Below are 12,524 nucleotides of genomic sequence, written 5' to 3' on the forward strand. Positions count from 1 at the left end.
AGCAAACTGTTTATTCATAGACAAATTTTGGATAATCCCTTCTTAACATAAAGTCTCCAGTGATAACAACACTGATTTGACATTGTGTTTGCCAGGTATGGCAGTACTTGTACTGTGGCAGTTGATAGCAGCAAATCAGTGCTTGTGCTTGAGTTCTGAAATCAATTAAAAGATGTAAACTTTTCCTTCAGTACAGTTCAGACAGAAATTAGTTAGCTAGTGGGAAAAAGTTAAGAATCTGATCCTCTTTGTCCTTTAGTAATTGTTCCATATAAAAGTCAGTAGAAATGCTGTTTAAGAGGCCCCAAAATAGCAAAGATTAGATACCAGTAGACATTCCATTATGCCTCAGATATTATGCCTCAGTGTTGGTATCTCTTTCTTTTCCTTAATTGCTGAAAATCACAGGTAGAATATTTCATTTTTCAAATTCTGTTGCACTTTCTGAGCTATTTCTCCCTTGGCAACTGCTATTTGCATTTGTTTTAAACATCATTGCTTCAGAGTGTAGATGGCTCTGTAATAAGTGGTTCCATGCAAATGATTCACAGTTACATTTTATGTCTGTGGTGTTCTGTACATAAATATGCAACAAAAAGAGGTACATGCAGAGGTCTTTTCAGAGCCAAAGCCTAGACTGATCTGTAACTCTGTGACATTTACTACACTACACTTTAGTTTTTCACTCCCTTTATAACCTTGAAGACATTTTTCAAGTCCACAAGTCTGTCTCAAAGTTTATAGCAAAAGATTTCTCCCTTCCCAGAAAAGGCTTATCTTCCCACTGATTTTCACACATTGCCAGTGTGAGTGCATGCATGACTACAGAAAGGTTAAGACAGAGGTGTTTTGTTTTCACAGTAAGAATTTATTGTAAATATTTTATATTTCCAGCTGAAACAATATTCTTAAACCGCGACTTAGAGGAAAGAAAAGAAGAGGAGGAGGAAGAAAAGTTCTGCTGGTTGGAAGCGTGTTACAGAGCATTAGAACTGCACCGAAAAAATACAGATGTGCTGGTGAGAAATTATGGGTGATGGGAATATGGAAATACTGTATTATGTATTAAATAAAATGTTTAGAAACATGCTTTTCTCATCTCTATCCACAGACCAAAAAAAAGCTGTAATGTCTGGGTTAGATTTAGAATAAATCTTACCTTTTTTGCCTTTCTTTGTTCGTGTTAAGAGGTTTTACTTCTTCAGGTCAAATGTAGGTAGTTAAGATGAGGCTGATATAAACCTGAAACTTTGGCCATGCAAAGATTGTTGTTTACATACCTCTTTTGTATCCAACAGCCAAACACAGGCCCATCAGCAGGAGAATTAATCTTGTAATAAAATAGATGTCAGAGTGCAAATCGAATAATGACGCTGTCACACATGTTTGTAACTTGGGCCTATCTGAGCTATGTACACTCAGTTACAGTGTACATTTTGTTCTATTTCTACATAAAGTGCCTTGTACCTCTTTTGTGAACTGAAAAGCAGTCAAACTATTTAAGTTTTTTCATATGTTGTTAATCTTCTAGAGGTATATTTTCTTAATCTGTTTGTTTTGGTTTATATTTAGGAGGCTGCGTGCTGGGCTTTGAAAAATCTGTTTCTGTATCAACGCAACCTTCATGAGAAGATTGGAGATGGAGATAATCAGTCAGTGTTGTCTTAAACTGGATTTTTGGAAATGAAAAAAAAAATGAGTGCCTGTTGTTAAGCCATTTGGTGTTTGACTTTTCAATTATGCTTAATTGTATAGTAGATTAAATGCATGATGATCAACCACACCTGGGAAAGTTTCTTCCAAAGCGTGCTAACCTTGACTCAGGAAAATCTACTAGTGTTTTCCTAAAGGGTCAGAACACAGCCTATTAAAGCTAATTTTTACAGTTCATGAGGAATTTTGTCTTCAGTTGCAATAGGGATAAAGAATGTAAGAATTGGGAAAACAGACAAGATTAAGATAGCATAGAAAAGCAGTGCTCATTTTCCCACAAAACAGATGAAAAAGCATTATAGAGGGAATGCTCCCTCATTAGGGAAAATCTACTGGGCATGGATAACACACAAATTTGCATTTTACTTAAACTGTTTCTCAGAGTTCCTTAAAGTTTTGGTCACTCAATTTTTGTAAGCCTGTTCATACCCCCTCTGGACCTCAGGTCCCTTGGAAAGCATGGTTCCAAGGAATTCAGTGACACTCAGACTAGACAAAATTGCATAGGTTAGAAAGGGTTTTCTGTCAGCTGTTGCTCTGGAAACATATTAGAGACCAAGAGCAATCACCTGAAAATCACGTGAAATTTTCATTATGTTATGTAATGCCTCTTTAAGAAACTGAACTGCAGTTCTGAAGTAACTGCTGTAATACAGTCAATGTGCAGTGATTTGTTTCTCTCTGAAAGGTTCCCAATAGACAGAGCAGTGATGCTCTCCATGCTGATGCACTCCTCTTCAAAAGAAGTGTTTCAGGCAGCTGCTAGCACCTTGGCAATTTTGTCACAACAAAATGGTAAGGGACTTTAATCATCTTTTCTTTCTCATTCAGCAGAAAGTTTTTGCAAAAATATTAAAGAGAATTTAGTGTACTGTTGAGTGAATTCAGTACTCCCTGTGATTAGAATATTACGTTGTTGTGATAAGTAGGAAGTTTGTTCCTTGCTTTGAAAAAGTTACTGTTGGCTAGTATCAAAAAATATGAGGAAGTGAAAAGCTCTCTGCACATTATGTGTTGCAATTGCTACTTTTTGGAGCAGGAGACATGAAAAAAACTGTGCTCTCTTTGTGTGCTTGTTTAAATACTTATCACATGTTTGAATTTCGTCAAGAGCAACATTTGTTGAAAAATGACGTGAATAAGGACCACAGCCCAACAAGGACCACAGCCCAACAAGTATCACCTTCTTGCTTAACACAGTCCTTTTGACTTCAGTGGATCAAATTGTGTAGAAAGTTAAGCATGTGCATGACAGTTTACAAGATTGCTTTACTCCTGATTGTGTCCCTAACATGGTTTCCTAACTTTTTTCAATTTGCAGACCCCCTCAAAATTTTTTCAGTGGAGATGTGGACCCCTGAGTAGAGTATTTAAGCCTACTGACAGTTGGCCTGCTTTTATTAGATAACTTTCACAGAATCCTTTGAAATGGTTATGGACCTCAAGTGGTTTGCAGACTGCACATTGAAAACCACTGGCTAGATAGGAAGAAAAATCCTAGCAGTTAATTACCATTCTCTAGGTGAGAAAGCATTGTTTTATCACCAGTTTATTGAGCCATCCAAGTACATAAAACCTAACACAGAAAAGGTTTTATAATTATTTATGAGATCAATATCTTACCTATACTGAGAAATGGATCTCATAAATGTATGCATACTATTGTCATATACCAGGAACTTTCATGACATGTTACTGACAAGTGGGCCTCTGGTTCCTTCTGGAAGTCTAAAGCAAGTTTTTCTTCTTCTTTTGTTTTTTTTTAATTATTATTATTTTTGTTTTCCCCCTGAATGGATGTGCTTACAGCATAAATGATAGACAAAAAGAAGCTTAGTAAAACCTTCTGGCATAATGCAGTATTGTTTGAACTAACCATCTGAAATGGATGTACTGAACTGGTAATAACAAGATTTGATGGTAGCTACTATGATAATTTTAATAATGTTGTAATTTTTATTAATTGCAGTTATAGCTACAATGTGTGCTTGGATATTTGAATTTGCAAGAAGTGAATTAACAAAATAAAAAGAATTAATAAATATAGGTTCATTTTTTAAGCTTCATTTTCGAAGTTAGAAGGTTTTTTTTAAGTTTTAAGCTCTAGCTTTCCTACATGATCACAGAATTCAAATACAAGGAAAAAGTTTAAGAATAAACTTTTCTGGAAATATGAGTGAGGCTATACATTCTTCTTCCCATATGTTAACTTTACCTAAGTAAAAATAGCAGATGTATAGAAACTTATGAGACAGTCAGAAATGATAAGGTGTTTTATTAAGCTATGCAAACATAAGTCAGCTTCAGCTCAAATTGTTTCCCATTTTAATTTATGCTATAATGTCTGTTTGAAGAGGCGAAAACATTGGGGAAAAAAAAAAAGGAGGAAAACCAGTTGTGCTTGAGAATTACACAGAAAGAAAGATTTACTTATAGGATGTTTGCTATTTTGTGTTTTAGTAAATATTAGGAAGACACTACTGGCAAAAGGCATACATATGAATGTTTTGGATATAATGAGGAAACATCCACATTCTCCTGAAATGGTTGAAAGTGCCTGCAGGATTCTGAATCATGTTTTCGAAGGAAGGTAATAAAATTAGAAATGCATGTCCATTTTCATGGTGAAGAGTTTTGAGGTTCTGTGCCAAGAGTGATGACATTTTGGTTGTTGGCTGGTAGTGCAATTGACCACAGACTGACCAAATTCCCTGTTTAAGACATGGAAGGAATTTGATAAGCCCTGTAGTCAAATGCCCAAGTGGGGTGTGTGTAGGGAGCTGCATGTTCTTCCCTTCATGGTTCTTGAGCAGTGACATTCAAGTAGACAATCAGTGAGTGGTCTCCCCTTCTGTTAGCCACGTTGAATTGCATTGAGAGATAAGAAATTTGCCACAAAATTGCCTCTGATTATTAAAATAGCATTTTGTTAGTATTAATTTCTTGTTGGCTAGGATGCAATTATTTACATAGACTGAATTAATGGAATGGCATGAAAATAGTTTGCTATGATGAGGAAAAGTACCACAGTTTAATTTATGTTTCAGATTTATAGTCTTCCAAAGGGTTATCACAGAGTGTTAATTAAGGACAAATACATGTAAAATTTGGAAATGCATTGTTTTTATTTATTTTATGAACAATACTTTCAGTTTCCCTCATCTGGATGTAATGACAGTAGCAGTATCAGAAGTTGTAAAAGCCATGAGGAAACATGAAAAATCACTCTCTGTACAACTGGAAGCACTTCGAGTCCTTTTACACTTCATGATGCCCAGTAAGTCATCCAAAGGCATACACCAAATTAGAAAATAGAATCAGATAGCTGGGTTTTAGTCTTTTTTATCTAATGAGACAGCCTTTAATGGGACTTCAAAAATTATTGCAGTTCTGTACATAGCAGAGAACAGGTGTAAGTCTTTAGGAACATACGAGATGGAGGAAGTATTTGAGGTCTTGAAGGTAGCAGACCAAATTGATCACTACAGATTTCCCCTTGATTTCATCAGTGAAGAGTTAGCTGCATTCCTTCTAAGGAACTCAGGGAATGAGTGTGGAGCTGTCAGTGTCATTGTGGTTTGCATCATCAATGCCCTTTAGGTGAGAGCAAATCATGACAGTGACATGAACATTGTTGTACCACAAAATGCAATTGTTTTGATACTGTCTCCTGGAAGGAACATGAAAACTGGATAGTGATCTATATATTTAAAGATGTAAAATGTACAGTTGTATACTACTTTCTATCAAAAAGGAGAAACCAAACTGACTAGTTTAGTTATAAATTCTTTTCTGAAAAAAAACCCTTTATCACAATCCAGAGGGTGCATAAATGATCTTTATTAATTTTATGGCTTTATTAGAATTTTGGAAAAGTTTAAACTCTCTTCATCGGTGTACTGCTATAAATCTTACTTTTTTTCTCTGATGTTGAGTGTAGGAGTACAGACATGGGTGCTGATTTTTTTTCAGAGCAACTTTTTGAAAATATCTCTCAGCAGTTTGAGCTGAGCATTTACAAAACTAATAACTCTGAAAATAGTGACCTGATCAATATGCAGACTGATTGCAGGTTTTCAGTTTACTTCTATTATTTGAGTTCTAATCCTAATACTTTCCTCTTTTTTCAATGAAGAGCAAGATTTAGATTTGATATATGTGTTCTGACATGGAGGCAAGGCACTTTGGTTTGCCAGTATGCTGGAAGTGAGGCCCTTCTAAAGTGTAATCAATAACAGAGAGCACCAACTGGATGTTGGAACTTGAAGGTTATTAAGGCAATAAAAAAGTAATTCATGGGAAAAATAATAATCACAATAAATATGTATGCTGAAGTGACTTTGAAAGGATCTCTGGGTACTTTCTGTAGTGTCACTTGACTGCAAGTGCCAAATGCTACCGTGGTTAATTTGAAAGACTGGTTTTCTCTGGGTTTTTTTTTGTATATGCTCACATTCCACTTAATGTCATCTGTGTGTAAAATTTGTCCTATGGTGTGCTGCCAAGTGAGCAAGAGCAAATACTTTATAGCTTCTTTATGGTGTTTCCTTACCAGAAGGAAGAGGCATTCTGAAGTAGGTATCAGGGAACAACATGGCTCAAAAAAAAAGTAATAGATTGCAGTGTACCTTAGGAAGATTCTTTGGCATGGTTTTGTATTTTCCTAGTAAGCAGTGAGCAAATACCTGGTGAAATTTTCCTTTCAAGCACCGTGTACTCATATTAAAATGTGAATCTGGAGAGATTCCAGTCTCTGCAATACAGTGTTCTGGAAGTACCCTGAGATCTGGAATATGTTCTCTGAGTCACCTGTTCAGTCAGTGTTCATTTGATTGTTAGATTCTATTATTGGGTGAGGAGAATATGAATTCTGCTGTTCTGAGGAAGGCTGTTTTCCACTGTTGCAGGTACAAAGAATGAACACCAGAATGGTTCTTCCAGAGATGTGGGAGATGCTGCTTTTGCACTTACAGGAAAAGTCATTAAAAGCCAGTGTCTGTTGGAGGGAACTCATTCATTGGTGCTTAATGCTTTGAACAGGGTATAGTTTAAGCTTTATTCTAATGGATTTTGTCATTATTTTACACTTGAAGCAGTGAATCATTTGTACATTTTAGTTCTGCATTGATTTTCCTACTGATTTAATATAGTTAATCTTAACTCCCAAGTTTCATTAATATTTTAGAGTTTCTTCTTACTTTATTTTCTGGAGTGTATTAGATGATTCTTTATACAGTAATTCCAAAGGATATTTATTAAAAAAAAAAAAAAAAAAAAGGTAGGGTTTTTTTCAAGGGTGCAGTTTATTTGGTATTTCTATTTTCTTAAAACAGACTAGTGTATTTATGAAAAGTGTCCTCATGCCTACAGCTCAACTGAGTGGACATAAAACTGAGTGGACAACTCAGTTGTCTTTTTCTTTTCACTGTTCAACTTTTCCCTGCCCCTGTAAAATAGAATGATCACAGTACCTTGAAGGAGAAGCTGAAAAATGAAAGGCTGAAGCAGCCTCAGTCTATGCAAAGGAAACACTGGGAACTTTGGGAACTGGGAACTTTGCACAGCAAATTAACCTCAAATCCTAGTGATTGGAATTCTTCATGGCCTTCAGAAGAATCCAGTCTCTACAGGGTTTTCAAGGTTCACATGAACACAATCAAAATGTAGTAATTCCTATATTTTTAGAAGTCCCTCTCAGGAATTTTAAGCTTGCCAAACAGATTCAGTGATGGAAATTTATGTCTCTTACTATAGAAATCAGAGCAAGTAATGTATCAGTGAAATAGTTCTAGAGTGTCTAAAGGACATCTTGACCTGAAGGTATCAGATAGAGAAGTTAACAAAGGAGGTAAAATAATTTTTGCTCCAGAAGGTCTTCAATATTTTGTGATCATCCTGATTGCATTTTCCAATGCAGCTGGTTTGTGGTTTGGGGTATTACAATATCAGGCAGAAGGGCTAGAAATTGACACATTTAATTAAAAACTAGAGACAGAATAAGGAGGAAGAGATGGACATGACTCCATTGAAGTAATTTTGCAGATTTGTGATGGCTGTGACACAGATCTAGGCCCTCATCTAGGTTTCCTCCATCTCAAGGGGGGGGATGATAATAGGTATGTTGCTTCATATCTTTTTCTTTTAATATTTTTCAGTTGCCAGCATCACTTTTTCCAGTTATCAAAAAAAAAAACCAAAAAGCAAACCCTGTATTATTTCCTTTTCAACCACAAAGGAAGTAGATTTTCTCCCTCTGCTTGACCTAGAAAAATGGTGTAAATTTATCAGTGAGAATTTGAGGGGGAAAAATCCAATTTTTCATCAGAAGAGTAGCTAGGGAATATTTTCAGAATCAAAGATTAAAATCTGGGCAAGTTAGGAGCAGCTGAAACTGATGTTTGATAAGAAAATCTTTTTGGAATTGTGATAGCTGTTATTTATTATCACATGAGCTGTAACTTCACTTAAGAACAGCATTCACTTGTTATTACAGAGCAGCTTTAAGAACAAGCAACTCCTCTGTTGCCATTGTAAGCAAAACAATCTTGATCTGATTTTATCTTCTTTTCTCCATTAGTTTATTGGAAATCCTAGCATTCAGAAGTGTGGATTAAAACTGCTTGGTTCTGTAGCTGAGTGCACAGGTGCACTGGAAATTTTAACCCAGCAAGGAGCTACTGACACTGTGCTTCACACCCTACAGATGTATCCAGATGAGCAAGGTAGGGAAGGTGTTTTGTCAGCAGAATGAGATGGCATGGTAGGAGGTTTGTACCAGACCTGCTGCTCTCTTTAGTGCTGGATGTGATTTTGGTTGCATGGTGAGAGGAGGCTGCAGTGTTGCCTAGCCCTCAGATTCACTCCCACTGCAGTTGGGCCTGGTCCTGTAATAACTTGTGCAAGTACTTTCTGGAATTTTACTGAAAGACTTCTTCAATCATGGGCTTATTCCATCAGAATGTCTGAATTATCAGTGTCTGAAAAATATTTCTTTTTCTTCTAGACATACAGTGTTTGGGTTTGAGTCTTCTGTGCTCTTTGATCACACGGAGGAGTTTGTGCATTGCAACCATGCACGTCCTGTCAGCAGTTCTGGTTTCTACCCTGCGACGATTTAAAGAGGTCACTGAAATCCAGATGCATGTATGTGTCATTTCTGTCTCTGAAGATGAAATCAAAACTCAAAACCATAAAGAATCATTTTAATATGTTATATTTAAGTATAATTCCTTATTTTACTTGCTTGATTTTGATTTTATTGAAGTTACTAGTTTAGTATAAACCTTTGTAATTAAACTGGGACATTTGTTGTAGAGATGGTTTTCTTGCAAGCATATATTCAATCCAGAATGTGTAAGCATAGGTTAAATGTTTATCTAAAACTTATGAGATCTGCAAACTAGAACAAATTTCTCAGTCATGATCCATCATTCTGTCAATCTGTAACCATTTCATGAAGTAACCATCATTAGAGTGCTGATTGCCCTTCTTTGAGAAGTCATAGAAGATAACAGTTCCCAGCCTTGTCACCAGGAATAAACTTAGTGTAGGAATACTGTATTTAAGAAAATATATTACTGGAATACTATCAGACTTTGGAGCCACATCTCCAAAGGAGTGTATGGAAGGAGAGTTCTTTGTCTGTAAACACACATTTAATCCTTGTGTAAAGTTCTGTTTCCTCTGCTTCAGAAGTTTTCCCTGTTTGTTACCAGTTTCATTTTTCTAGTGGGATAGAATGTGCATGTGACATCAGCTTTCTGTGAGAGTTTCTATACTTCTCTTTCATATGAATATGAAAATATTGCAAATACAGTCTCCCTTCTCTGCTGCTGTTTTTTGCCCGGCCTTTCCACATTTAGCTTAGCAACCAAAATAGAGAGAAATAAAAACAGTATGCTGGAATAAGGAAGTTACTTTAAGTGATTTAGTTTCAATTGGGTTTGGACAGAGTCCATAATTTACCCAGTTCATCCTTCTGGGTGAACTTTACTTGCAGAATCATGGGATAATTTTGTATTTCTTCTTAGTTATTAGATGCACCTGTTAATTTTTTCATTTAGTCTAATAGTTCTTTTAAAATTCAGCGATTACAGAGCAGCACACTGGAACAGGGGATGTATCTTCATTCCATGTCGTTAGAAGGAGATTGTTTCCTCTTTACATTTTCAGGAAATCACAAGTACATTTGTCACTGCCAGGCAGGATGTTGCCAGATATAATGTTGCATATTTGACTTTTCAAAGTGTCAGTTAATATCTGTTTAAGTGGATCAGCTAAATAAGCATGAAACTACAGCTATATAAACAGAGACACCTGCTATTGTTGCCTTCTCTCCCAGACTTTTCCTATTTGTTAACTATTCCATGTTTAGAGATAAGACAAAATTTGTGCTTTAATTTTTTTTTGGTTGAAATTTCATTTTGTTGCATGACCTGTTTTAAAGTAACACTTTTTAACACTGTACTTCTTTCAATGTTCTCATTGTGTTCTTAGGGATTTCAGGCAATCTTGGCAATTCTTGGTTTGTCACCTTGTTTTGCAAAGCTGCTGGTAAATGAATCATTTGACACAGTCATTTTCTACCAGATGTCTATGTGTTTCACTGACCAGCGAGATCAACAGGTATCTTTTTTCTCTGACAGTTCCACAGCTGAAAAATGTTGGTGATTTTTTGTCCTAACTTTTATTTTTTTTTGTCTTTCCATTCAGTTTCAAAGCCTGTGTTGTAGATGTTTTGCTAAAATAGCTGAAAATGATGAGTTAAAAAATACAATGCTGGAAAAAGCATGTATGGAGTACAATAGTATTATGGCTGAATGTTTACTTTTACTGGGAGCTGATGTTAATAAGAAGACAAAGACAAACTCTTTGATCTATCAGGTAATACATGGAAATATATATACAATTTTATTGCTTACAAGTTCGTGCTTTTGGGTTCCTTTCTGTTGTTGTGTAAATATTTATTTGGCTGAGCACAGAGAACAGAGATGCTGCTCCCACATGCTCACCAGTGCTTCTTGCTAACTGTGGCCACCTTTAAATTTAATTTTTTAAGTGATTTGCATAAGCACTTCTTTATTTTGGTTCAGTGTCGAAGTTTTAAATAGTCTGAGAGAACCCCACCTATTCTGCCTGGAGGGAATTAGGAAGTAGAACTTTGTGGGTGATGAAGCACAGCTGGGTTTGGACCTGCCATCCCTTCATAGAGTGTGAGGTAGGCAAATCAGTGTAGGAAACCACAGGGCACTTATTGATGTAACTGAAAATATTTCTAGAAAATGTTTTTAATATTCACCATTAACACTGGTCTGTGTAGCAACACAGACTTGGGGTTTGGGAGGAGCTGACTGAACCATAGAAACATAAAGGTTGGAAAAGACCTCCATGATAGTGAAGTCCAAATTTTGGCTGAAACCACCTTGTCCACTAAGCCAGAGCACTAAATGCTACATCCAGTTGTTTCTTGGACACTTCTAGGGATGGGGACTCCACCAGTTAGGTGTCAATGCTTAACCACCCTGTCAGTGAAGATATTCTTCCTGATGTCCAGCCTGGGCAGCCCTGGAGCAGCTTGAGGCCATGTCCTCTTGTCCTGTCACTGGCTGCCTGGGGGAAGTGGCTGATCTGTACCTGGCTGCACCCTCCTTTCAGGTAGTTAAAGCCAGCAGAGCTGAGCTCAGAGTCATTAGACAAGGCTTGATGAGACTCACTATTGTTGCCTGTTCATTAAATATCCCGATGATAACCCCTAAGTGTCTATTTTCCACTAAACACATAAATAAATGAAGTTGCAATAAGCCACATTCAATAACCAAACTAGATAAATTACCATTCATTTCTACCTGAAAATTGTGTGCACTCATGACAAGAATTACAATTGCAGATCTAAAGCATCTGATACATTTGGGCAAAGCCTTCATGAAAGTTATAATTGGTACTCAGGCACCTTAGGCAGGCATATGCTCAAAAGAGTAAGGAATTGCATAATTGAGAAAGAGACACAATCTTTAAAATAAAGTCACTCTGAATTTGAGACAAGCATCTTAATGCAGTCTGAGCTGTTACTTGAATGCTTCATATGCTTGGTTTGTTTTATTTGCTTTTCTCTATTAGGTTTGTGAGAAAGGAAGTAATCCTAAATTGGTGGAATTGTTACTGGCCAGTGGTGCTCGAGAGCAGGACATTCGGAGTGCTTTGACCATCAGTATAAAGAGAGGAGACAGCCATATCATCAGCTTGCTCTTAAAGAAACTTAGCCTTGATGTCACCAACAGCAGTATTTGTCTTGGAGGATTTGGTTTTGGCAGATTAGAGCCTTCCTGGCTCATTCCTTTGTTCCCAGATAAACTTACTCAAACAAGAAAACAGAGTGAGTATATGTAGAAATTGCTGTAAATATAGAAAATGTGTCAATATCTTCTGATGATACTATGAATGTGTTTTGGCTGAAAATTTTCAGTTGAGAATCTCTTCATAGCATTCAGCTTGCTATGAAAAGTTTGGCAAAACTTGAAAGCAAATCAAGTTATTTTTGTTCTTTTTTGAAGCTACTTGGATTTCTTGGAGATTATTTTATCTTTTCCATTTCTTGTACATATAGATGCAGGTTCTGCCCTGGCAAGGATGGTGCTCAAATTCCAGATGAAGAATATTTCAGAGGATAGATCAAGAGCCTCCTCTGATCCAAACTTGTCTGAAGATGGAGTGGACAGGAACTATGACTGGAATTTCATACCTGACCCGTTAGTGGACAGTATTTTTCCTTTGAGTGATGATATTGATAGTGAAGGTAATTGTTTTTATTTTCT

At 36.4% G+C, this 12,524-nt stretch overlaps 1 protein-coding gene across 4 annotated transcripts in view; it reads left to right on the plus strand.

The window, feature by feature from the left end:
- LRRK2 (leucine rich repeat kinase 2) overlaps positions 1-12,524 on the plus strand; it is a 62,203-nt gene that overhangs the window by 15,796 nt on the left and 33,883 nt on the right. For 3 of the 4 annotated variants that reach the window (XR_012580130.1, XM_014275943.3, XM_026790294.2), the window contains exons 9-20: positions 895-1,019; positions 1,573-1,652; positions 2,402-2,508; positions 4,174-4,303; positions 4,866-4,990; positions 6,621-6,754; positions 8,291-8,435; positions 8,717-8,856; positions 10,210-10,338; positions 10,426-10,596; positions 11,830-12,085; positions 12,317-12,505. Coding sequence is in view for 3 of the 4 variants with exons in the window: in XM_014275943.3 (XP_014131418.2) it covers positions 895-1,019; positions 1,573-1,652; positions 2,402-2,508; positions 4,174-4,303; positions 4,866-4,990; positions 6,621-6,754; positions 8,291-8,435; positions 8,717-8,856; positions 10,210-10,338; positions 10,426-10,596; positions 11,830-12,085; positions 12,317-12,505 (1,731 nt within the window). In the remaining variant the exon portion in view is untranslated. Of the gene's footprint in view, positions 1-894; positions 1,020-1,572; positions 1,653-2,401; positions 2,509-2,554; positions 3,236-4,173; positions 4,304-4,865; positions 4,991-6,620; positions 6,755-8,290; positions 8,436-8,716; positions 8,857-10,209; positions 10,339-10,425; positions 10,597-11,829; positions 12,086-12,316; positions 12,506-12,524 lie in introns of those variants that run through there. The other variant, XM_026790295.2, reaches the window with a different exon arrangement.

This window comes from Zonotrichia albicollis, chromosome 4 (genome assembly GCF_047830755.1).
Source record: "Zonotrichia albicollis isolate bZonAlb1 chromosome 4, bZonAlb1.hap1, whole genome shotgun sequence".
Taxonomy (NCBI): domain Eukaryota; kingdom Metazoa; phylum Chordata; class Aves; order Passeriformes; family Passerellidae; genus Zonotrichia; species Zonotrichia albicollis.